Source organism: Marmota marmota, unplaced genomic scaffold (assembly GCF_001458135.2).
Source record: "Marmota marmota marmota unplaced genomic scaffold, marMar, whole genome shotgun sequence".
Lineage (NCBI taxonomy): Eukaryota > Metazoa > Chordata > Mammalia > Rodentia > Sciuridae > Marmota > Marmota marmota.
This window is the reverse complement of record NW_025999842.1, coordinates 52517756-52544334: the sequence shown is the minus strand read 5'-3', so window position 1 is coordinate 52544334 and position 26579 is coordinate 52517756. Positions and strand designations below refer to the sequence as shown.

The 26579-nt window shown below is 33.3% G+C and overlaps 1 protein-coding gene across 12 annotated transcripts in view; it reads left to right on the top strand.

The window, feature by feature from the left end:
- Bclaf1 (BCL2 associated transcription factor 1) overlaps nucleotides 1–24942 on the top strand; it is a 29374-nt gene extending 4432 nt beyond the window's left edge. The window contains exons 2-14 of one of the 12 annotated variants that reach the window (XR_007345850.1): nucleotides 1090–1162; nucleotides 1577–1753; nucleotides 5087–5200; nucleotides 6217–7125; nucleotides 8334–8999; nucleotides 9137–9306; nucleotides 11517–11622; nucleotides 12449–12533; nucleotides 14904–15079; nucleotides 15213–15375; nucleotides 16163–16343; nucleotides 17293–17439; nucleotides 23494–23582. Coding sequence is in view for 10 of the 12 variants with exons in the window: in XM_015501526.2 (XP_015357012.1) it covers nucleotides 5097–5200; nucleotides 6217–7125; nucleotides 8334–8999; nucleotides 9137–9306; nucleotides 11517–11622; nucleotides 12449–12533; nucleotides 14904–15079; nucleotides 16163–16343; nucleotides 17293–17439; nucleotides 23494–23706; nucleotides 23855–23860 (2763 nt within the window). In the remaining 2 variants the exon portion in view is untranslated. Of the gene's footprint in view, nucleotides 1–1089; nucleotides 1163–1576; nucleotides 1754–5086; nucleotides 5201–6216; nucleotides 7126–8333; nucleotides 9000–9136; nucleotides 9307–11516; nucleotides 11623–12448; nucleotides 12534–14903; nucleotides 15080–15212; nucleotides 15376–16162; nucleotides 16344–17292; nucleotides 17440–23493; nucleotides 23707–23854 lie in introns of those variants that run through there. The other 11 variants (XM_048798784.1, XM_015501554.2, XM_015501589.2 and 8 more) reach the window with 11 other exon arrangements.
- Nucleotides 24943–26579: the final 1637 nt, after the last annotated feature.

Sequence of the window (26579 nt, the reverse complement as noted above, 5' to 3'; positions counted from 1 at the left end):
CCCCCCCCCCCCCCTTTTTTTTTCTTTTATTCAGTACTGATGCTCTACTGCTAAGCTACATCCCCAGTCCTGTTTTTTTGGCACTGAGGATTGAACAAACCTGGAGTGCTTTCTGTAACTCTAGACCTTTTAATTTTTTTATTTTGAAACAGGGTTTTGCTAAGTTGCCCAAGCTAGCCTTACACTTGAGATTATGGGCATTTGCCACCATGCCTTGCTTTTGTTCTATTCTGAATTTTTGCTCCCATAGTATTTTTTTAAAATAATTCTTTTTAGTTGTAGTTGAACACAATACTTTTCTTTTATCTATTTATTTTTATGTGGTGCTGAGGATTGAACCCAGGGCCTCCCCCGCACAATGCGAGCACTCTACTGCTGAGCCACAACCCCAGCCCCACCCCATAGTATTTTTGAACCATCCTTTGTACGCAATTGATAATCACTGAATGTTATTCACAAAGACAACCTTTCCCATTTTGATAGCTGCTTAACATTTTGAGCCAAATTTAAATTGATTTACATGGTAATGGTTAGTTTAGGATGAGTATTGATTTCCAATAAATACTTGTTTCATTGCTGATTGTTACTTGTACACATGTGAAAGTACTTTTAAATACACAGTTTAGAGATCACTCTGATGGAAATCAGTTTTAGATGAAAACGAAAGGAAGTGCCAAGACAATACATAGCAGAGCATTAAACTCATTGTAGATGTTGTAAGCATTGTGAATATTAAATACAGATTACTTGATGTTTTCATATTCTAAGATAACAATGTTAATTACTTTGGAATTTTATGATAGGGAGATAGCATATCTTCTTTTCTAAGTCAAATTACTAAAATTAGAATGCAAGTATTAAAAAGTTAAGTTGCTGTCAGTTCAATGATAAACTGCTGCATTGTGATTTTCAAAAAAAAAAATTGAGTTACACGTTTTTTATGGTTTAAAATTTAATGTTTCCTAAATCAGTCTCCCCTTCTTTGAAATCACAAGTGCCTTTATTAGCATATTGCAGTACTCCTCCGTATTATAAATAGTGAATATTTAATTTACCATAACTCATGCATTTTTTTTTTTTATTTGCTAGGAGTTTGAATTTAGAGTTTAATTTCTCAGAAACATCTCTTCAGGAAGAACTTTACAGAATCTCAAAACCCCAGGTAAGTAGCATTCATTTTTCTGTTTCCAGTTTACACTTGTTTCATTAAATGTGACAGCTGAGCTGATGATTCAGATGGAATGATTAAAAACCATGTAGCCTGAAGCTTTTTTTTTTTCTCCTTTTTGGTGGCTTGTATGAAGTCAGATTTTAAGTTAGTCTTAGAAAAAAGATTCTTCTTTTTAGATCCTGGTGATTGAACCCAGGGGCACTCTACCACTGAGGTATATCCCCATCCCTTTTTTTTTTTTTTTTTTGTTAAATTTTGAGATAGGGTTTTGTTAAGTTGCTTAGGGCCTCCCTAAGTTGCTGAGGCTGGCCTCAAACTTTCAATCTTTCTGCCATCTTGAGTCGCTGGGATTACAGGAGTATACCATTGCGCCCGGCTGATTATTTTCATCTCTCCTGCTTCTAGGTTGTATATTTGCTTCTTCCACTTCTATAAAAACCTCTACTAAACGATTCAGAACATAAAAAGCAAATTAAAATCAAAGCAAGACAAAAAGACCCTGCTGTTTTAACCCATCTTCCCTAATGCAAACAAGAGGAGTTCCGTAACTTAACTTTCCCCCCCCTCTACTTTGGTGTTAAGGTAATTAAAATTAATTCCTTATTATGTGCCAAAATTGTATTACATGAGCTACATTTATCAACTCATTTAGTTCTTTATGAAATAGGTGCTGTAATTTTCTTCATTCGTATTAATTGCGGTTCAGATTAAAGATTTTGCCTAAGGTCACACAAAAAAGGAGGAGGTGTCTTAGCCTGGCTTTGAATCTAGGTAGTCTGAGAGGTTTTTGATCTTAACCTTCTTTAGCGAGAAATATTTGTGTAAAGACATGAAAAATATATTAATCCAAATTTCTGGGGCTGGGAGTATAAATTAGTGTCAGGTACTTGCCTAGTTTGTGCAAGGCCCTGATTTGATCCCTAGTGCACCAACGCACAACAAAAATTTCAAAAGAACTCAATTTCTTTTGGACTGATAAATTTATAGTTGTGCTTTTTAAATCACTTATTTGGAATTTCAGGTGTGTCTATTTAAAAACAAATCAAAACCCAGATGTTTAAAAATAAAATTGCTGCTTAAACAAACAAACAACCCCCCCCTCCCCCCAGGTTCTGGGGAATACATTCATTTAACAGTTAAAGAAGTACCTGATTGAGTGTTCTGAAGACTTTCCCCGACCCCTGTTTGTGGGCTGGGGTTTGAACACAGGGCCTCATGCATACTAGGCAAACAAAACACTGAGCTACACCCCTAGCCTGGCCTGAAGCCTCAAAGAATTATTTTCCTAACTAATATTGTGTTAGTCTTTTTAATTTTGTTTATATAAAACATTTTTTTTAATTGCATACCAACCCAGATGTTCTGGTTTGGAAAAGTCTATACAATTTCTGATTTGCTTGCTAGAAAGTACCATTAGCAAAACAAAATACGTCAAGAACCAAGATCAGAGATTGTAGATGTGCATAGCACAGAACCTATGGGTAATTGAAAGCATTTCTTTTTCTTATTAATACAGTGAAAGTGGTTTTGCCTAGCTATTGGAATCTTCAAAATCATTTGACACTCTGGTTTTTTAAAGTTTTTCTAATTATCTCAGAGTGGAAGAAAAATAAATTTCTTGAAATAAATCTTATTACACTGAATGTTAATTACATATGTAATTTAAAAAGTTTGAGAAAGGCAGTATTTTGAAAGCCAATAAAGTGTCACAATTCCTGATAATCTAGATTTCTTATTTTAGAGATTGTAAATGTGAATGGCACCAATTTCATTATGTTGTCAAAATAAAATAGCTTGCCAAACCAAATTTGTTTTTTTTTCTACTGGGTAACAGATCTCCCTGTGTGAATGTTAAATTTCCTTTATTAATGATGTAGAATTCTTATTCTACCTCTTTTGAACACTGAAACCTGCATTTTTACTTCTGTCGTATGTATGCCTTGTTTATTTGGGATTGAGAAAAAGTTGAGAGTAGAAGAAAAAGGTGATAGTTTGTCTATTAGACGATAGTTATGTTGTATTTGAAATACTTACCTGAATCTTTGAAGTTTTTCATTTATGTTCTTTAAAGAGGAAGCTTGTAGACAGAATCTTTACTTTCTCTGCAATTAACTAATGTTAGTGTCTCAATACTACTTTATAGTACTGAACAAAAAGACTAGGTAAAATGGTGTATTCAAAAATACTTGGTTCTAGGAGATATGATTTAAATATGTGAGAATTGCTGTTAGAAGTTTAATAAGTTGGTTTTTTTTGGAAATGATGACTTATTTTGATAATAAGTTTAGTAGAGATTTGGAAATAGTTCCACAGTTGTCCCTTGAACACAGGTTTGAACCTCATGGGTCCACTTTACGTGAATGGTGTTGGGAAATTCATGACAATTTGAAAAAATTTTCAGGTGATCCATGTAGCCTAGAACTAGTGGAAAAAAATTCTAAAAAAAAAAGGTATGCCATGAATGGATAAAATATATTTAGATAACAGTTTTTTATTGTTTAAGATGCATATCTATTCAAAATTTAAAATTTATAAATTCTTACTCATAGGCAGTGCATGACTCCATTTTCAGTTGAGAAATGTAAAGATGCAGTATTTAAATCATAACTGCATGAAATCAACTGCTATAATAATTTCATAACTATGTTCTGTTGCTGTTTTTGTGAACTTAAGTGTTGTGGATATCTACTTAAAATGCTGGTCCTGATGCTAATAATCATCTCTGAACAGTTTATTTCTCCAGAAAATTTTGTTTTGCCTGTTTTTCAGCATACATAATCAAGTAGCATACAAAACACGTGTCAATTGAGTTTTGTAATTGATAAAGCTTCTGGTCAACAGCAAGCTATTAAGTTTTTAGGGAATCAAAGGTTATACATAGATTGACTATGTGGGGGTCACTGTCTCTAACTCCTAGTTGTTTTAAGGGTCACCTGTATTTGGCAAAAATAAGCCTAGAAGGTTAAGACTATATAGTCTCAGAACTCATTGAAAAGTTGAAAATGTGACATTTGTGATGTACATGCAGTGATTTGCTTTGTGTGTATTTGTATGTTTAAAAGTTATTTTTATGAAGAGTAGATTGTATGAATCAGTTCTGTTACTTCTACCCTGTGAAGTCTAATTATAGCATTTGATACCATATAATGTTTAGAAAAGTAACGATACAAGTGTACAAGTTTTATTTTTCTTGTAGTTGTAATCTCTCTTGGCAGTAATCTAATTTCTGGATCTCGTCCTTTTTCATTTACCAGAAAAGAAAGCTAGAGTACCCTAGGCTTTGTCATGTAAGTCCATTTTTATCCTGCCATCATGACTACTGAGAACAAACAGAGTCATGGATGACTTCAGCTTTTCAGAGACTTAGTGACCTTTATTTCTACCAGGAGTCTATCCAATAATACCACTCAAGGCAGTATAGTATGCATGAAGTGGTCAGTTCAGGCCCATTTCAAGGATATAAAATACTATTGACAGTCTAGTAGGTTTATTTTTTTTTCCAGTGTTGAGCCTCTTGATTATAGACAAGATTATACAGAAAGTATGATATTTTCTTTGTTTCAGGTTTCTTATCTAATAGTTGGATATTTATCTTTTTTTTCAGGAGAGGTAGGTATTTGTGTTGGTGTGGAATAACATGTTGCTGCAGTCTGATATTGCTCTTTTTAGCTACTGCAGCTGTTGTCTTTTTGAATTGAGACACATAGTTGAGGCAGAACATAGAAAATTGTGTCTTTAGTACACTGTATTTGTTATGCAGGCAAAAACAAGGTTTTAGTTAGGAATAATGACCTGTCCTCTGAAAAGAATGATAATGATCTATAAAATTCAATTTGTATCTGAAAATAAGAAAATCTTGTATGAAACTTTAATCAAATTATAATTTTAACCTTTTTTACTCTTTCATTTGACTAGGAGAAAAGAAATGGGTCGTTCCAATTCTAGATCACATTCTTCAAGATCAAAGTCTAGATCACAGTCTAGTTCTCGATCAAGATCAAGATCACACTCTAGAAAGAAGAGATACAGGTGAATTAATGGTTTAGTTCCTTGAATAATGGTAATCATTAATGGCTAATGTTTTATCAAATGCCTATTGTATGCAGGTACAGTGCTAAAACGATTAGTATATATATTTCATTTTCAAAGAATCCTGTGGAATGGATCTATTGTTAATGCCATTTTAGAGTTAGACAATTGAAAATTGCAAGCTAGTAAATGTTAGAGCTTAGATTTGAATCCAGTAGTTGGACTCCAGATCTGATTCCTATTGTACTATGCTAATATATACTGGATTTCATTGTATTTTTCTGTCAGGCTGAGTGATGAGTTAGATAATGTAAGAATTACTTGGCAGTACATAACCTGCATAGTTTTTATTTCTGACTCTGATCTTTGAATTTTTTTTTTTTTGGTCGTGGTGGGGAATTGAACCTGAGGTACACTATCACTGAGCTATGTCTTCCAACCCTTTTTATTTTTTTGAGACAGTTTCTTTCTGAGTTGCTGTGGCTGACCTTGAACTTGGTAATTCTGCTGCCTCATTATCCCAAGTAGCTGGGATTGTAGGTGTGCACTTTTACTCCTGGGTGTTTGTTTTTTTTTTTTTTTTAATTCTAACAAAGGAATATTTTTTGGTTAAAATGATTTAACTCTGGTTGTTTTTCAAATAGCAATACACAGCACAGAAAGTTGAAATCACCCATTGAAAGTAATTTTGCTGAATACCAATGGTATTTCACTGTATGTAATACTGTGTAACCTTTCTCGCCATTCACAAAATGTGATGCCATGCCATTACAATTTTTTTAACACTGTCTCTAGGTGCCAGCCTAGACTTATTCCAAGGTCTTTAATTTATTCTCTCATTATTTACTTAGAAGTGAGTTTTTAACTTTAGATAAACAATAAAGTTGTACAATGAGTTTAAAAAAAAAACTATACATTTTACCTTTGATTATTTATGTTATGTTCAACCAGAAATATCTAGAATGGTAGGCTAGGTTACATTATTTTTCTTACATTGATATTTATTTTATTTTTAGTTCTAGGTCTCGTTCCAGGACATATTCAAGATCTCGTAGTAGAGATCGTATTTATTCTAGAGATTATCGTCGAGATTACAGAAATAATAGAGGAATGAGACGACCTTATGGGTATAGAGGAAGGGGTAGAGGGTATTATCAAGGAGGAGGAGGTAGATACCATCGAGGTGGTTATAGACCTGTCTGGAATAGAAGGCACTCTAGGAGTCCTAGACGAGGTCGTTCACGTTCCAGGAGTCCAAAAAGAAGATCCGTTTCTTCTCAGAGGTCCCGAAGCAGATCTCGCCGGTCATATAGATCCTCTAGGTCTCCAAGATCATCATCATCTCGTTCTTCATCCCCATATAGCAAATCTCCTGTCTCTAAAAGACGAGGGTCTCAGGAAAAACAAACCAAAAAAGCTGAAGGGGAACCCCAAGAAGAGAGTCCTTTGAAAAGCAAATCACAAGAGGAAACGAAAGATACGTTTGAACATGATCCATCTGAATCTATTGATGAGTTTAATAAATCAGCCACATCTGGTGATATTTGGCCTGGCCTTTCAGCTTATGATAATAGTCCCAGATCACCCCATAGTCCTTCACCTATTGCTACACCACCTAGTCAGAGTTCATCTTGCTCAGATGCCCCCATGCTTAGTACAGTTCATTCTGCAAAAAATACTCCCTCTCAGCATTCACATTCCATTCAGCATAGCCCTGAAAGGTCTGGCTCTGGTTCTGTTGGAAATGGATCTAGTCGATACAGTCCTTCTCAGAACAGTCCGATTCATCATATCCCTTCACGAAGAAGTCCTGCAAAGACAGTCACACCACAGAATGCTCCAAGAGATGAGGCTAGGGGACGTTCCTCATTTTATCCTGACGGAGGAGATCAGGAAACTGCAAAGACTGGGAAATTCTTAAAAAGGTAAGAACTAAAGGAGGGTGGTATTTAGATTATAATATTAGTAATTCTTTGAATTTTATTTGGAATTATATGACTTCAAAAGTTGCATTGTGATTTATTAGTTGTTTTTACTCACAACTTCCTACCTTATAATCCCAGATTTTACTCTTTGTATGCTAAACTTTGGAAGGAAGCTGAGTGTTCTACTAAAAATTAATTTATCTCTTAATTTTATCCATTTTTAGTCAGTCCAGAATTAACAATATTAGTGAGGAGAAATTTAAAAGTGTAAAGCATGACGAATAATATGTTAAGAACCATAAAGCTAGAAATTGGTAGAGCATTGAAAGTTTGTTTTTATTCTTTTCACCACTAAAATGTAATCTTCATAAATGATGCGCTTAAGGTTTACATTCTTAGGTGGTATTACAAACAGTTCAGTTGTCAGTATTTAATAAATTCTGCCTGACTTTGGAAAAGATGATGGAATTTGAATTTTCAGTACCTTTAATGACATTTTAAAAAATTTGTCTAAATTCTGATTTTAAGCATTGTGGAAAATCGCTATTAATTAAATTTGGTTCTTAATGTAGTGTTGATTGACTTAAGTGAGGAAATAGAACCAAGTACACTATTTATGGTATAATAGCATATAGTTAATGTTTTTATTGACTGATACTTTTAGTTCTACTTAATATTTCCATTTTCTAGAACTAGGTTTATATGAACTTGAACTCTTGTGATTCAGCTAGAGTATTAAATATCTTAATTGCATTAAAGTCCATTTGTGCTTTTGTTTATGTGATAGATAAGATGTTAATGGAATAGCAATGTTGAGTATAAGAAATTCTAGTAGGTTTGTGTATTATCCTTTATTGCTTCTTGGTCTCAAAAGTTAAATTTAGGCTATGTATTGCAGCTTAAATGTTGTATATTGTAAGATCTCTGTAGAAATTTGGATTTGTTTATGCAAAATTGTGGACTGTGACAGAATGGAATAGGTTTTTGAGATCACTTTATACATTTTAAACTTTAGGATATTTAATGTAAATTTAAAAACAGTACATATGTTTTATATGAAGGTATTTTTGATTTTATAAAAAGTGGGATTTGAAAAAACATCTTTTCAGTAGTGTTGTCCTGTGATATTGGGCAACACATTTAAGTATGCAAGTGATCTACAATGAATGCACTCCAGAGTTACTATCCTCTTCTTTGCTTATTCACAGGTTCACAGATGAAGAGTCTAGAGTATTCCTGCTTGATAGGGGTAATACCAGGGATAAAGAGGCTCCAAAGGAGAAAGGATCAGAGAAAGGGAGGGCAGAGGGAGAATGGGAAGATCAGGAAGCTCTAGATTACTTCAGTGATAAAGAGTCTGGAAAACAAAAGTTTAATGATTCAGAAGGGGATGACACAGAGGAGACAGAGGATTATAGACAGTTCAGGAAGTCAGTCCTCGCAGATCAGGGTAAAAATTTTGCTACTGCATCTCACCGGAATACTGAGGAGGAAGGACCCAAGTACAAGTCCAAAGTTTCACTGAAAGGCAATAGAGAAAGTGATGGATTTAGAGAAGAAAAAAATTATAAACTTAAAGAGACTGGATACGTAGTGGAAAGGCCTAGTACTACAAAAGATAAGCACAAGGAAGACGACAAAAATTCTGAAAGAATAACAGTAAAGAAAGAAACTCAGTCACCTGAGCAGGTAAAATCTGAAAAGCTCAAAGACCTCTTTGATTACAGTCCCCCTCTACACAAGAATCTGGATGCACGAGAAAAGTCTACCTTCAGAGAGGAGAGCCCGCTTAGGATCAAAATGATAGCCAGTGATTCTCATCGTCCCGAAGTCAAACTCAAAATGGCACCTGTTCCTCTTGATGATTCTAACAGGTAATTCCACACTGATGTCCAGTAAGTAACCTGTGTGGGTTTTTAGTTGGTAATCTTATTTTCTGAACGTGGTGTTTTCACATTCAAACCAATGGTATATTTTGTTTGTGTGTGTGTGTGTTATCCATATGTTTCAGACCTGCATCCTTGACTAAAGACAGGCTACTTGCTAGTACACTTGTCCATTCTGTCAAGAAGGAGCAAGAGTTCCGATCCATCTTTGACCACATTAAGTTGCCTCAGGCCAGCAAAAGCACTTCAGAGTCATTTATACAACACATTGTGTCCTTGGTTCATCATGTTAAAGGTATGCTTAGTGTGTTTAGTGTTGTGACTTAAACTTCTCTTGCATGCAGGGAAAAATGATTATTTACACTTTATTATACCTAGGGCTAGCAGGTTTACATTAAATCCTAAAAATTTGGAAAAATAATATTGAGGAAGAGATACCAGTCTTGGGGCATCAAGAGTCATGAAGATATTTAATAGAAAGTGAACAAAATGGTAGAATTAAAATATTCTAATAAGTTATATTAAAATATGTAGATTTATTTAAATCTGAAAGTCTTTATAAAGGTATAGTGTATTTGAAGTGCAGAAGGCTTAATTACTTTAATTAATTACTTTTATTGCATGACTTAATAAACTATTGGCATAGTTTTATAACAAAGTGAGGCAATATGGTTACTATTATTTCTTAAAGAAATCTGAAACCAGAGGAAAATAGTATTAACTTCCTGTCTTTTTGTACTGCTTGATTTGTTACAATACTTTTTTTCTGGTTTATCCTCATTTAAAAAAATTACCAAGATGTTAGATGAATAGTGATTACATAAGTAGCAACTAATTAGGATCATAGAACATTTATTTAGATCCCTAAAGGTGAGGGTTGTCATTTCAACTAAAGTAATGATTTTTTGTTTTCACTGGTGTGTAATTCTAGCTTCAGAGTTACTAATAATTTTTAAAGATTTTAGGGTATGACTTTTTGGGCAACTAGGTTAAGTTGTGTTTTTGTTTTTCTGTTTAATAGGTTCATTCTCAGGAACCTCCATGGCAGTTGGTCTTAAAAGTCTTTTTTCTTTCTTTCTTTCTTTCTTGCTTTCTTTTTTTTTTTTTTAAGTTTGTCATTACAACAACTCATAATAGCTGAAACTCGTCACTAGTAATTCCTTATGGGCTTGATATTTCAAAACAGTAAATAATTAAGTGAGTCTTTTTGGATGTAATTACTTAAACATGGTAACAAAAGAGTTTTGCTATTTTGGTATAAGATTGTGAACCAGTTTATTACCATGTTACTGTGGTAAAGTATGAAACATTAGTATTTTTCTCTTTTTTCACCTTTTTTGACCTTTCTCACATTTTACAATTTATTGCTAAATTTTGAGGTCAGATTTTGATAAAATTTTTCCTTTTTCATTTTTTTTTTCCCTTTTAAAAAGAATTGATGATAGTTATGTTTCATATTTGGTATTGTGCAACCGATCTGAACAGCTCTTACTTTATATAGAGCTGAAAATGCCCAGTGATGTTTTCTTTTTCATTGTAACTAGGTCCTGGAGTATGTTTTGAAATGGCAAAATCCATGTTTCAAAGTAAAATAGCTGTTGAAAGATACAGGCAAAGTTGAATCTTCTGTCTTCCTGGCAAAAATGGCATAAAAACTGAGTTGCTAGCTCAAATTCCTGGGTTTCATGGAATTATGATTGAGGCACTACCCTTGTAGTGGCCGTTTCACGTTTTAATGATTGGTTATGAGACATGTGCTGGATATTGGGCGGTAAGTTGACACAGATGTATGTTGACCTGTTAAGCAGATAGCTTGCTTCATAATGTAACATTTCATAGCTCATGACTTTATACGTCTATTTTACATTTACAGCATATACCTTGAACTGGTTTATAAACTAATCAGTATCGATATTACTAATTTTAAAATTGTAAAACAAGACAACAATATCAGATATATTGTCAGGTTTGCCACGATGCCAGATTTTTGGAATAATTACTGAATATAAATTAAAATATTTTTCCAATTAATGGCAATCTTCACTTTTTGCTTAAAGCCATTTCTGTTATGTCAACATAAGTTCTTGGTGAAATAATTTTATCAGTTTACTCAAACCATCTCTAGTTCTGTATTTTTTTTTTTTTTTTTTTTGCAAATAATTGCTCGAAGTAGCTTCATTGATTCATGAATTGACAAGGTATAATTATGGGCATCCACATGTTGTTCCTTTTCTATTTGAGGAAGTAGTGCATTAGTGTGAAATTAGACTTGATTTAATGTATTGTTCTTGGATTATGTGTAATATTGACAAGGACCTGTGAGGAAATTTGCAATCAAGAAGTTAAAAAGGAAAGGGTAGGAACTTTTTGTAACACTTGATTCTCTTCTGCTAGGTTTCTTGAATATTTTTATTTTTCTTTTCACCTGCTACATGCCCTTCTGTCACAAGTGAAAATCCCCTCTTAAAGATTCCTAATTCGGCAGTATTTCTCCTAAATCAACAGAGCAATACTTCAAATCTGCTGCAGTGACCCTAAACGAGCGGTTCACTTCGTATCAGAAAGCCACTGAAGAACATAGTACCCGGCAAAAGAGCCCTGAGATACACAGGTATGTGTAGTACTGAATTTGCGTGTTAAAAGTATTGTTTTGAATAGAAGGAAATTGTTTAAATAAGATTATACAGAAAGTATGATATCATGATCCAAGTAAACTTTTTTTTTTTCCCCTCTCTCATTTTCTACTAATAAGGTTGTGAAATAAAAATGTTTGGTAAAACAGTACTTTTTCACAAAAAGAATATGTATGTTGACAATTATGTTGCAGTCCTAGCTGTATGACTTCATTGTGTTGTGAGGAACAAGTTATTTAATCTTGGACATCGATTTTTTTTTTGCATGCAGAAATAAGGATAATACTTTGTAGGGTGATGGTGACAGTTAGTGATACTGGTTATACAGTATCTAATTCAGTGCTTAGTACTTAATTGCTGTAGTATGGATGGTTCCTTCTCGGGAAGCACTGGGAATTTTCAGCTGATACTGTCATTGAAAGGAGAGATATAGAATAAAACCCCAAAAGATTATTGTATTGAATATGAGAAAATGTTTATACTGAATAGTTAAAACTAGGAAGAGTGTTAAGGAGCTAGTGATAATATTCATCTGTTCACTGAGGAAAATGAGGTGTTAAGATTGCACGGTAATTTTAATACTTATTACAAACATTATTTTTTGTTAACTAAAATGTTTATTTAAAATGTCAGGTTTCACTTATATATAAAAATGTAGCCAAAGCATTCTGATTTATCCCTAATGGATATTGTTTTTATTAGGAATTAATAGTCTTATTGTGAGTCGATTGGAAGAAAAGTAACTTCTAGTATCTCTCACAAAAATGTAATTTTTTGTACTAAATACACTTTATTTACGTTAAGGAGAATCGACATCTCTCCAAGTGCCCTGAGGAAGCATACCCGTTTAGCAGGGGAAGAAAGAGTTTTTAAAGAAGAAAATCAGAAGGTACATTTTTGAATGCATTTCTTTTTCTTGTTAAGTTCAGTGTAATGATACTGTACTAAATATAGTTTTCTTAAGGCAAAATGTTTATTAGATAATTTCTATTTTTAATTTGTAAATATATATTTATGGTAGTATACATATTGCTTTTTTTAGAAGACATTAAGCTGACAATAAAGTACCTTAAATTAAAAACAAAAGGACTTTTTGAAAATGCTAGTGAAGGAAATATTTAGTCCTAAGAAAATGTAATGAGCCAGTGAGTAGATAAAGGAAGATGATGATAGCAAAGATATGAATTATATTATGGTTTCTATAGAGTTTTGAGATGGATATTAGAATTTGTGTGTGCTTAAAGTAAAGGTTGTTCACAAATAGCAAGAAGTAATCCCTTTGCTATTGGGGCATTTTTATGTGTGCTATAAAGAGGCATTCTGTAAACTGATTTCTAAGTGTATCTTGAAAAACACCCATCTCTGTTATAATATTTGTGTTTTGGGAGATGGCTTTTAAACTTATAAAGAGCCTATGAAAGATGAGGCATGGGAATGAGGGTCTTAGAGGAATGGAATATGGTGGTTGAGGGCACTCTGAAAAACCTCTGGTATTTCAGAATCGACATTTTTTAGGTAGACTGGCCTATAGAACAAATGTTCGTTCTGTGTGCAAAACAGGTGAAGGGAGCAACTGTCTCTTATTTTGAATAGATTAGGAAGCTTTTGCACGTATTGCTTGGTTCTAATTCTGGCCATCAGTAAGTAGTCTCTGTTATGGTTGAAAAATAATTAACTTCTTGGATCTTGATTTTTCTAACTAAAAAAATGAGAATACATTTGATTTTCAGAGTTGTGGAATAATTGGGCTACTTTGAAACCCTGGCACTTTTGTTACCAGAAGCTGATAGCATACAAATTATTTAAAGAGGGCATGCTCTTAATCTATTGGGTTGTGGAATGTAGAGTTTACAAAGAAAGTGATTGCTTTGCATGGGGTATGTTTATCTTGGAAAAACCTATTTTGAGAAGTGATTTTTTTTTTTTTCTTGTGCTTTTATCTTCATTACTTTGGGTTCAATGTTAGTTAATTTTGTTTTCCCCCAAATTTAGTCTTCTGTTGTGCTCTTGACAGTGAGTATTTTTTTCTCTTATTATTCAGACTAAATTTTGATCTGGAAGAGAGAATAGTGATAACTGATGGATGGACAAGAGGATATGACATTGATTTTTATTTATCCTTCATCTTTCTAATAAACATGTTAATATGCAATTAATGTGTATATATATAGTTTTCAATTCACAAAGTAGTTTCACTTGTTACTTGTGGACTTGGTATTACCTAGGTAAATAGGAAGTTTTTTGCTCTTGATTAGATTTTTGTTACCCTAGGAGCAAATAGGTGAGTAGTTATCATTTGGAGATATATGTGTGTGTGTGTGTGTGTGTGTGTGTGTATGTGTGTGTGCGTGTTATATATATATATACTTTGAGTTTTATGAATGCTTATGAATATTATAGCTAGACTTCCCAGAATAAATCTTATTGTTGAATACTATCAAGGATGTCCACATTGCTTAGCATCTTACTGATGTATAATTTCTCTTCATTCCTAGATGCCTCTTTCCATCTTCCTAAATTATATAGTATTTGAAAAAGCAATGGAACAAGAAGGAGGTGAATTGTGACCCAGTTAAACTAATGTCCGTTGCAATACCTGAATTGAGAAAGGGCAGTATATGGTCCAAGATACTGAGTACAGGATTTCGAATAAGACCTTTCTGGCTTTGTTTCAACCCTTGTTCAACCTCAGTTGGTTTCATTAATCATATTCCACTTGCATGTTATGGAAATTATAGTATTCTTATTTTTGAAGCGCTTTTTCAGTTTGTCGACTGATTTTGGGAAGAGCTTGATGATAATGAGGCTTAGTTAATGAGAATCATTACTTTAGGATCCCTCAACTTTATAGGCAGAAGGCTACATCACAATTTTGAGATTATGACATTGTTCAACTGTTATAAAAAAGGTATTTGGCAGGATGAGGGATAATTAATGAGGATGTTCTGAGTGGAATAATGTTTATCTTTTCACTGTACGGAATATTTTAGGAATTAACTTTTAATCAACGTATAAAATACTCAAGATAAATAGTTTTGAGCAATTTCTCCAGTCCTACTGCACTTGTACACATATTTAGTTAAAAAATTGGGGGAAAAATAAAAAAAATCTAAGGATGAGTGTAGTATATCATATGATCCATTTTTTTCTGATAACAAAATGCCAATTTCTTTTAGAAACTGGCATAAGTCTGTGTGTATGTATGTATATTTTCTGTTTCTTCCCTAAACTCTGTACTTTACTTATCTGTCTTTTATAGGGAGATAAAAAATTAAGGTGTGATTCTGCTGATCTTCGGCATGACATTGATCGCCGTAGAAAAGAAAGAAGTAAAGAACGGGGGGATTCCAAGGGCTCCAGGGAATCCAGTGGATCAAGAAAGCAAGAAAAAACTCCAAAAGATTACAAGGAATACAAATCTTACAAAGATGACAGGTAATTGTTAAAATTGTCTGAGTTAGGTTTTAGCTTCTAATTAGCCTTTAATAATTGTCAGCTTAATTGCTTTCAATTTTGACTATGTAATCGAATGTTTAAATTTAAACAATTAAAATTATTTGTTTTACAGCAAAAATGTATTTGTCTTTTACACGGCTTATGGTGGATGAGGACAAAAACTTTGGAATAGCAAGCTAACACTGAAAAAAAAAATGACAAATTAATGTGTCCTATTATCCAGGCTACATCAGGAGGTTGGACTTCAATGCAGTGCATTTCTAGAAACAGTTTGTGTAAGAACTTTGGTTCGTTATGCTTGATTCCGCACTTTTTCAACTCATAACACCCAGAGTACAAAAATTTTAAACTGATATCTAGTGGTTTAACATGGGAGAGATGGGTGGGGAGGAAGGACTAGGAGTAGCAATGTGTATTAGTCTTTTCAAAATAATGTTACCATGGATACTGTTAGCAGTGGTAAGAGTTATCAAAGGTATGACCTTTTCAGGTGTTGGATTAGAATCATGTAAATTTGATCATCATAGAGTCAAATAAATACTAGGAATACAAAATACTATAGATAATTGTTTTTCTTGCTGTTCTTTAGGTAAATGGTGTGTTTTATTTGTGTATTTACAATTATGATTGGTATTTGCAATGTCATGTGCTTTTTATTTCTATATTGGTGTTATGGCCCAAACCATACAAACTGTTCTCACCCGGGGTGTACAAACTACAGTCATTTTAATCTTGGCCTTAAGAACCTTCTTTTTCCTACTCCTCTTTTCCTTTCATTAAAATAACAAAAGATTCTATAAGTTAACTTAAAAATATTTTGAGAACTCTACCTCATTCTTGAAGTTTACAGTCTACTAGTTTAGACCATAGCATGTTTTTAGTAGTGGTGGAAAACATTGAAAGAGAATGGAAACAGACTGTCAAAGTTTAACACCCAATTATTTTACTTATGTAATAATTTTAATAGGGGATAGTTTTTTGAATATCCCTCTTGTTACTAAGATTCAACTGGGTTCTCTATCTTTTTAAAAATGGCACTTTTTTGTTTTCTTTATTTTGCAGTAAACACAAAAGTAGAGAGCAAGATCATTCTCGATCTTCGTCCTCTTCAGCATCACCTTCTTCTCCCAGTTCTCGAGAAGAAAAGGAGAGTAAGAAGGAAAGAGAAGAAGAATTTAAAACCCATCATGAAATGAAAGAATACTCAGGCTTTGCAGGAGTTAGCCGACCACGAGGAACCTTTGTAAGTAATAAAATCGCCTTAGATTATTTGATAGGGTTTTACTTTATTGTACACAGGGGAAGTCAAAGATATAGATTATCTGTTATGTGAATCATTATTCCTGAAGTCAGAATTAGTCTTGAAAATGAAATGGCATTTAAAGTAATGTCTTCATTAAAAAATGCCATTTTTGAAATCTTGAAGCATCTGTGAACTAGATTTTTTTCAGATCAGTGAGCACGTGTAGCCTTAGAAACCTGAGTATCAAGAAAAGTTATTGGTGGAGATCTATTTTTTAAAACACTTTATTAGTTTTTGAAAAACTATCATAAAACCTAAAATATTTTATGTTCATCTCTGTATACAGCTATTTTCATTTTTGCCTGTTCAAGTCCTTGCTTATGTGTATCAGTCATTGAAGTAATATATAACTTTCTGTTCTACCTTGCATACACATTATCCTTATGTTTCCATAAAGTTGTTAAACTGTTTAATAATTCCATAGTAGTACATCTTCTTGCCACTTTAAGTTATAGATTCATATTTCTATCTTCAGCTCGTTTCTTATTGTAGGATTTATTAGGTCATGTGGGAAGAGACGAACTTTTCTTACATGGTAATAGATGTTGTTGAATACTTTGGACTCCTGAGATAATTCAGAGGAACTAGGCAACTCTTAGGTAGTAAAGTGGGAGCGGGCTTGTTTGTTTTAAAATTCAGGCCTTTAAAAGTGCGTCTTCTAACATTTAGGTTCCCTCCCCCCCTTATCAGTATGCAGAGTTGTTTTTTTTTTTTCCCCCTCACCTATGTTATAAAATGGCCATTCTTTTCATCCTCAGTGGCTATGAAATTAATATTCAGGTAGAAATGGCAATGTTTTTTTTTTTTTGTTATTGCAGTAAAATTAGAGTTTGCATGTGACTAAATACTTTTGATTGCATTACTAAACAATTTTGTTAATGTTAATCAGTTTCGAATTAGAGGCAGAGGAAGAGCCAGAGGAGTTTTTGCTGGGACAAATACTGGTCCAAACAACTCAAATACTACTTTTCAAAAGAGACCGAAGGAAGAGGAATGGGATCCAGAATATACCCCAAAGAGCAAGAAGTACTTCTTGGTGGGTGTTAGAAATCTGTGTTTATTTGGTTTGCAATTATTTTCAAGACATACTAGGTGAATACATTTGAGTACAGATATCCACTAATATGAGAAAGATTCACCATAACATGGGAAACCTTTCCAAAAAATCATTACTCAGATGATTTGAAGCTTTTTAAAAATGTGGGTCCCTTTTTACTCATGTTTATTCTTATTTGATATCACATATAGGCTGATCAAGGTCAACTAAAAATAAACTTGATTTGATAGCCGTTCATAGAAGAACATTATGTTATAGTTGAGCTTAATATATGTTTCATATCTGTCTATAAGACAGTAGTTGCAGAAACTTCTCTTTCAGATGCCCTGTTAATCATCAGAGCTATTTGTTTAAAGATGGAAAATATTTTCATACTACTTGTAACTAAGGATCTTAGGGATCCTGTCATTTCATTGAAATTAGAGGAAGATAAAAATTAAATTTTAGAAAATGGGCTAGATGCACTGATTTGATGCTTCTTTGTGATGTAGATGAAGTAGTTTTCCAAGAATAAAGCTAGAGGCGATGAGTTCTGAAAGATCACCAGATGCAGATGATAATTTTCTGCAGTTTGTCATGAGGGAAAGGGTCTGTCCTACATTACAGAGTTAGACTTAAAAATGTCAAAAAGTATTATCGGAAAGTATTCCTTTTTTTTTTTTTTTTATAAATAGCTTATAAACTAGCTTCAGAGGCTAGTTTAAGAATTAGTTGCTTAGTAGAAGCAAGGATGAAAATAGTAATGGATTTATTAGAAGATTTTTGTCTTTTCATTTGGCTTTTTATAAATATAGTTGACTAAACCTGAATGTCCATGACGGGTATGCTTAGATAGAGGGTAAAGCTGCATTCTGAAGTGAATCTCTATTTTGTTAGGAAAATGGTAAATGTAATTCATTCAAGTTTATTTCTACTTTTTTTTTTTTTTAACATCCAGAAGTTTGAAATAGTTATATAATTTGAGTTGTGTTTGCTCAGTTTATACCTTTTTCATGGGAAACTTGTACTAAGTTGCTTTTGAGTTGACAGTCTGGAAAGTAAAAGGCATTTGATTCAGTAATAGATGCGTCTACTTTTTGATTTGAGTTTATTAACAGACTACTGTTTTATGCTAGGTACTAGAAAAGGAAAAACACATATAAGATGATACTTAAGAGACCAGTAATAGAGAAATTTTCTAATTATATATGGTCCCAAAGGAGGGAATTTTTCTGGATTTCTGCCAGAAGTGAACAACATTCTAGGGAAACTTGGTTTGACTCTTGAGCTTAAAAGGTGGGCAACTATACTACAGATTTCAGAAGGAGTTAAACAGTATGCATAGAGAATTTTAGTGCATTGGATGGTGGTATAAGTTTGTGAGAATAGAGGAAAAGTAAGTCTGATTTGGAACGCCATAGTACTTTAATTTGGGTTTTAAATAGGGTTCAGAAAAATCATGTTTTTTTAAATATTAGATTTAGGGGCTACATTTGAGAAAAGGTGAGAAGGCACTTCTGGGAACTTTGATACCATCTAGTTGAATGAGTGTTGTAATAAAGAGTAGGGAATGTAGAGGGAAGATAATGTCTTTGGGAAGATCAAATTCTGTTCTGGTCAGGTTCTGACAAGGAGAGAACTCAAGTGGAGATGTCCAATGCGTAGTTGTTAATATAGTTTTAGATGAAAAAAATCAGCTTTTTGGGCCATTATTATAGCCACAGTAAGATTATCCAGTCAGAGGAGAAGAGATTGAGAGACTTCACATTTTAAGGGTTGGGGAATGAGTAATACCAGTAAAATATGAGCGGTAAACCAAGTGTGAAAGGTGAAACAGTTAAAAGGGAATGAGAGGTGACCAAGTACATAGTGACTGTTTGCCACTTCACTAATTTACAGATATATAATATAGGTCAGGTCTTCTGCCATTCTTTCAGATTTTAGTATCATAGGTTTTACTTTAATTTTAGATTGACTTTTAATAATGTATTTTATCAATAAGATAAATTGTGTTATTTTAAGAATTTAGCTACTTCAAATTAGTAATTTATTCGCTTTTTTTTTTTTTGCTCTACTGAGTATTGAACCAAGGTGCACTTTGCCACTGAGCTACATCCCCAGACTTTTAAAATTTTTATTTTGAGATGTGGTCTTGCTAAGTTGCTGAAGCTTTTCTCAAAGTGGAATCTTCTTGCCTTGGTCTTCAAGTAGCTGGGATTATAGATGTGTGCCACTGTGTGTGGCAGTAGCTGTAATATTTTATGTTTCTGTTCTGGGCTAAAATTTGAAAATTTGTATATAAAACTGTATGTATGCATGTGTCACACTGATATTCACTAGAACATTGAGTAAAATTAGCACCTGAATACACAAGTTATTTTCCTTACAAATCAGTTCTCCGACTTGATTATTTTGGTTCATATTTGTGAGCCATTGAAATAGCAACTCTAACTGGGTATGGTGGTGCAGGCCCTCCAGTGACTTGAGAGGCTGAGGTAGGAGGATCACAGTCTCACTGTAGAGTACCTCTGTTTTCAGTTTCCAGTACCAAAATAAGAACAAAGAAACAGCAACTTCAGTCTTACATGTTGTCTCCCCTTCCCCCCCATTGAACCCAGGGGCGCTTGACCACTGAGCCATACTCCAGTCCTTTTTCATATTTTATTTATAGATGGGGTCTTGCCAAGTTGGCTAGGGTCTTCCTAAGCTGCTGAGGCTGGCTTTGAACCGTGATCCTCTGTTTCAGTCTCCCAACTTAAAGTTTTTATTATTCAAATTTTAGTGAATATTTGAACTATATCTATTTTTCGTCTTTTTGTAAAGAGACTGATCTTTTATACAGCTAGTGTTGAGAATATAAATATAATCAAAGATAGAAGTCAGAAGAAATGAAATTTCAAAATACTAGATATTTTCCTTAGGATCTTTCAGAATGATCCAGTAGTATAGAAATTTTGCCTTTGTTGATAAAAATACTTAGTAATAATAAGTAGCACTTACAGAGAATTACTGTAGTATGGTAGGTGACTTTCTTAAATACTTTACATGTATTAACTTATTGAGTGTATATAAAGTCCTTTTGAGCTGGGGTTATCATTCTGTTTTTACAGATAAAGAAACTATGAAAATAGAGTAGCTTGACCATTGTGTAGCTAGGAATGTGGTCAGTATTTGGACCCATGTATTGGGCTCCAGAACCAGATTTGAAGTACCACTGATCCTCCAATTCTGAGTTATAGTAGCATTTCTTGAATTCTTTTCTGAAATTTCCTATCAACTATTTTTGTGAAACTGGTAATGTTTTGAGTAATAAGAACTCCCAGAAAGATATTAGTCTAAAGTAGAACCTGAGTGATAAATGAGTTTGAAGAGTTGGAGTAGATGGGAAAGTAGAGAAATAGGGAGGTTCTTGGTGTTGTTAAATTGATGTATCTTCAGAGGAAGAGAAAGTCCCTGGTGAAGAAGAAGGTGGGAGAAGATCAAGATTGGAGTTTAGGTAACCCTTTGAAACTTGATTTTGTGTGTGTGTGTGTGTGTGTAGATAGATACATAGATAGATAGTAGTGCTGGTGATCAAACAAGGATCTTGCACGTACTAGGCAGCTGCTCTGACCCTGAGCTTTATGTATATGTTTAGCCATGAAACTTGATGATCCTATGGAGAAAGGATAAAAGAGGATCCAAAAAATCCTGGTTCTAATAGATACTCATATTTTAGCTAGCTTCTGGCCCTTTGTGAAATAATGTATTTAATCTGAAATTATTCTTATTTTTGGTATCAAGGATTGAGTCCAGGGGTGCTTAACCACAGTGCCACATCCCCAGCCTTTTAAAAAAATATTTTTACTTAGAGATAGCATATTGCCAAGTTGGCTAGGGCCTCGCTAAGTTGCTGAGGCTGGGTTTGAACTTGTGATCCTCCTGCCTCAGCTTCCTGAGATGCTGGGATTAGAGGCATGTGCCACTGTGCCAGGCTTCAAATTACTTAATTCTTAGAATTTGAAGATTAAGAATATGAATAGCATAAATAAATTTGGTAACTGCTAGGATATCTTCTGAAAGACAGTTTATCAAATTTCAGATGAGTGTACTTCTAAAAGTAATGGTCAGTTTAAAGTGGCTTTCATTTTTACCACCACCTTTTCTATTTCTCTTAGCTCTTAGCTGCCTTGTACAATTAATCATTTATGAGGCTCTATGGGTGATGATCATAAGGGGTTTTAATTTTTCAGTGTCTCAATTTTTAAAAATCTAACACAGGGACAGTTACCAGTATTTTATGAGGGTTTGTTGAACAAATCCATGTTATGTACTCAGAATAAAACTTTACCCATAGTAAGCACTATAGAAGCATTATTATTATTATTATTTTGTGGTATTGGGGATTGAACCCAGGGCCTTATGCATGCAAGGCAAGCACTCTACCAACTGAGCTATATCCCCAGCCTAGAAGCATTATTATTAACACCATTATTTACAGAGTTAAGGTTTCTGTTAATATTTTTTTTGAACCTGTGCCTTTACTCTGAAACTTTCTGCCTCTTCCCACAGATCCATGGAATATTGGGTCAGTACCACAAACAAAAAAACACACTTTTATAGTTGGGTGTGTTAATGCTGTAAACACATGAAATTATATAATCGAGTAGGTATCATTTTGAGTGGCCAACTATTTTAAAATATTTTATGTTAGGCTTGCAATTAAACTCTTCCTGATGTATTTAGATTTTATTTGTCTTTTGCATTTTGGGGGATCAACTGTAGTGTGTTGCACACGATCGGAAAATCTCTGTACTAGTGGCTACATCCCCAGCCATGATGTGTTTTGAGTTCATTTTTTAATAGTTATAGAAATCATTCTGTATGGGGTTGTGCACACCTCTACCATATAATCTCCCCACTGCCCCCTGCTTTTTTTTGTGTGTGTGTGTGTGTGGTGCTGGGGATTGATCGCAGGGCCTTGTGCATGTGAGGCAAGCACTCTACCAAGTGAGTTATATCCCTGCCCCTTTCATTTGTTTTAATAGAGATTGGTAAATGTTCTTTCATTATAGTATGTTAATTCCTTATATAATCCCAGTTTTGTAAATCATGCAAGAGGGTAATCTGTATTAAATACACATGCACAAAGGCTATACAATATTTTGTTTGCATTATGCTTGTTTCCTTGTAAAGGGGCATCATTTTGCTCTATTTCCCATTTTGTGGGTGACAAATCTAAGAGTTTGTAAATTCAGGTGGGCTATAGTTCATTAAAGGTACATTCAGGAGACAGTCTTTTGTATTTGCAATGTAATATTCTGCTCATCTACCAAGTTGGGTAGTTTTCAATTTTGGAGATTTTGTTTTTTTCCTTAATAGAACAATTTGTAAGTTGGGGGAGCATCAGTATTTGAATAAAGTAAATGAAAAGTTAAGGTTGGAATATAATAACTGCAGTACTTCAAGTTGGTGAAGAAGAAAATAGCTGAGGCAACGTTATTCCAGGGACTATACTATCATGATTTGTCATTAAAATTTCCTAGCTAGAAGATTGATATGTACTATACATTGATCTAGATTTGAATCTTAATATAGTATTTTAAAATCATATTATCTATAAGGTATAGTTCATACCACATTCATACCACATACAAATATTTATTTAATGAATATGATAATATTGTAAGGACATTTTTATTACTTGGCCACATCTTTCTGACTATAGTAATTTTGTTGTGAAAAAGTCCGATATTTTTATCTCATTGCATGAAGCATAACAGCCATGGACTTAAGTTGATATAATATAGACACCACAAGAATTAGAATTCTGAAAATTAGCGGTAGTTTATCAGTTGAGAGTCTCCTAGTAGTTGTTTGGGCAACCCTTAAGGGGTGCTTGTGTTTCTAAGTATTAAGATGTGATTACTCTGACAATGTATTACCATGTTTTAGGAGATAACCAGTCTCACATACCCAGTTTTCAGAAGATTAATTACATTATTTATGATTGAACGAGAAGTCATCTTTTTATAAGAAAGATTTGATGATTTTTTTTTTTTAACCTTTCTGTAGCATGATGACAGAGATGATGGTGTGGATTATTGGGCCAAAAGAGGAAGAGGTCGTGGTACTTTTCAGCGTGGCAGAGGGCGCTTTAATTTCAAAAAATCAGGTAGCAGTCCAAAATGGACTCATGACAAATACCAAGGGGATGGAATTGTTGAAGATGAAGACGAGTCCATGGAAAATAATGAAGAAAAGAAGGAGAGACGTAAAGAAGAAAAGGTAGATAATTTCACCTTATGATTCTTGAAAGATTTTCGCTGGTATGAATTTGGTGGGTAAATCAGTTAATTTTTATGAACATGGGATTATAGTATATTTTCACTGTCCTTATCCTTATTAATCATCAATTTCTCTATTCTTTTCTTAGGAATAGTGTATCTGAAGTAAATTGGCAACAGAGAGCAGAACTTGCACCCACCATTTTTTTTTTTACCTGATTTTTGTTTCAGATAAGAATGTAAGCATTTTACTTAAATTTTACTGTTTGCAAGTAGTCTATAGAAATTTTGTTTTAAGTCTTCAAATATCTTGAAAAATAGTAGACTGTATGTTGAAAATTGTACTGAAATAAAGTAGAAAATTGTTAACGTTCCATATTTGTAACTATCAACTTTAAAAAAAATCTTTTACTGTTTTTGTTACATGCATTGTAATTCTGCTTTGTCTATAAGATATGGTCAAGTACAACTCTGTGAAAGTTCTGATTCTCTTCCCTCCCTGTTTGTTAATGTTTTATTCTGAAGTAAACGTTAGCTCTACATTACAAATCCCTGAACAGAAATTGTTTATAGTGACCACACTAATTATTTTAACTGTATACATCTGTTTAACATCTTCCTTAATTCGAACACTACATTGTAGGGTGGCTAATTTTTGATGTATACCATAAAGTTGTTCTTTTGGTAAACTATGCTAGTTTCACACTTCAGCAAATGTTTAAAGAAGGCAGGAAAGGTTTGCCAGTAACTAAAAAGTACAGTTAGTTTGAAAGGTTTGAGAAAATGTTATTTTTACTGAAAGCAAGCAGTGGCCTATAAAAACACATTTTTACAAGTCTTTCCTATTTTAGTTTAAAATTCATTGTTTACTTTTTATTCTTATTTGATAGTTTGAGTCATGGTCTTAGATACCAGCCATTTGAGAGAAAACTGATTTGTAATAATATTGCAAGTAAAACTCCGAGTACCACAGAACATCTTAGTATTAAGGAAAAAGAAACAAAAACAACAACAAAACCTGTAATCCTGGTGTTGGTGTGGAGGAGGATTCCTGCAGAATAACTTTGATGCGTTAGTATATATTTCACAGCTTACATATTTATTTGTGCTTTTGAACAGCTGAAAATTAGTTTGTAGTGTAACCATAAGAAAATAAGACACACAGCATATTGTTCCTTGGTACTTTAAGTAACCTGTTTTTCTAATGTCACCAATAAAAGGTTTTGGCAGTGTTGTAGCATTGATCTACCTTGGTTTTTATTTTATTTTTTCTTCCTTTTCAGTTGCATTTGGTAAAATGGCTTTTTCTTTTACTTTCCATGGGTTCTATTCTTCAGGTAGAGATGATCTTTTAAATATTAATTACTTTCTATGTTTATGTTAATAGCTTTTTTTAAAGGAATGAAAATTTGAAATGGGTACCTTTGCCGGTGATTTTGTTTTTTCAACATACATAAAGCTAGCACATTTCATTTTAATTCAGCAACTGAATTAGTTGTATATGTTTACATTTGAAGAAGATAATGCTTCTGTTATAAAATTTTAAAGATTTTAAGTATATGGCTCTTTCATCCTCAATTTTGATGATTTGCAGTGTGTCTAGCACCTTGATTACTGCCAGGGGCGTTTGCTAAGAGCTATTGGAAACGAAACTAAAACCAAAGTCAGTATATATTTGTGGCCTAAACTCCTTGGTATTGCATGATTTCTCACTTTAATTTTGTCTTTCTGAAATTGTCTAGTTATATAGAAAATGCCTGCATAAGTAACTTTGTGTTGCTTTAATCAGGATACAACTAATAAACCTCTATTCAGCATAATGCTTATTAAAGCTTAAAGCAACATGGATTTGATCCTCCAATAGAGAATTTTCATGATTGTTCTGTTTTGTATAAGTATATAAAACTTCTATCTTAATTGTTAATTTTACTAGACACCAAATCCCTCCTTATAATTGTGCAGTTTTGCTTTTCTGCTTAAGACAGAGAAAATGGGATTTGCTGAGAAGTTGTTTAATAGGGAGATAAATTGGAAATAAAAGTGCTTAAGGTCCTATGGGCAGGTTACATTCTAAGTGCAAATGCATTGCTTTAATCTTTGGTTACTTACCAGAATATATAGTAGGATAGGGTGATTCTGAGAACTCTGACATAGAACACCATTATGGATGTTTATTTTTTGCAGAGCCAAGCATATAAAAAGTGGTCTGTTTATTTTTTTAAACCACAATTTAACTTTACACTTTATGACATGTTATTAAAGCTGAATGATTCCTCTTGGTAAGGATATTTGCTTATGAGTGCCAGGAAATAACTCTTTGATACTTGCATTAACAAACTTCCTTTTGCCTAGAGAAGGGAAATAAAAACGAACCAAAGGATATTTCCAGAAAAAATAAGAAAGCTGTTTAAGAAGGCCATGACTCAGTTCCTAGGTGTGTATACTTTTCAGCATCCTAGGAATTTTAATATAAAAAGTAAAATATGTTTTTCAAATTGCAGTCTTCTTGCTGTTGTTCCCCTTTGTCACAGTTAAAATCAGCGTTGGGAGTTAAATTATAATTTGAGAGAAAATATTACCCAATAAGAATGAATGTAGATGGTTAAACGATTCTTACTCAGTGTGATGTATCATGATGCATCAGGGACCCTTGTAAATTGTCATATGCCAATAAAATGTCATAAGTGGTAATAGCTGTTGTTTGTTTACCTGATTTTGAGACTATTTTTGTCTATTCTACATGACTGATTTCTATGGCCTGTTTCTAGATTTTAAAATATCATTTCATCTATAAGTGAAACTAATGTGGTGTGGCTTGATAAATACTTTTTCTCAACTCTTTCTTTACTGTTTCTTCTGATCCCCCCCCCCCCC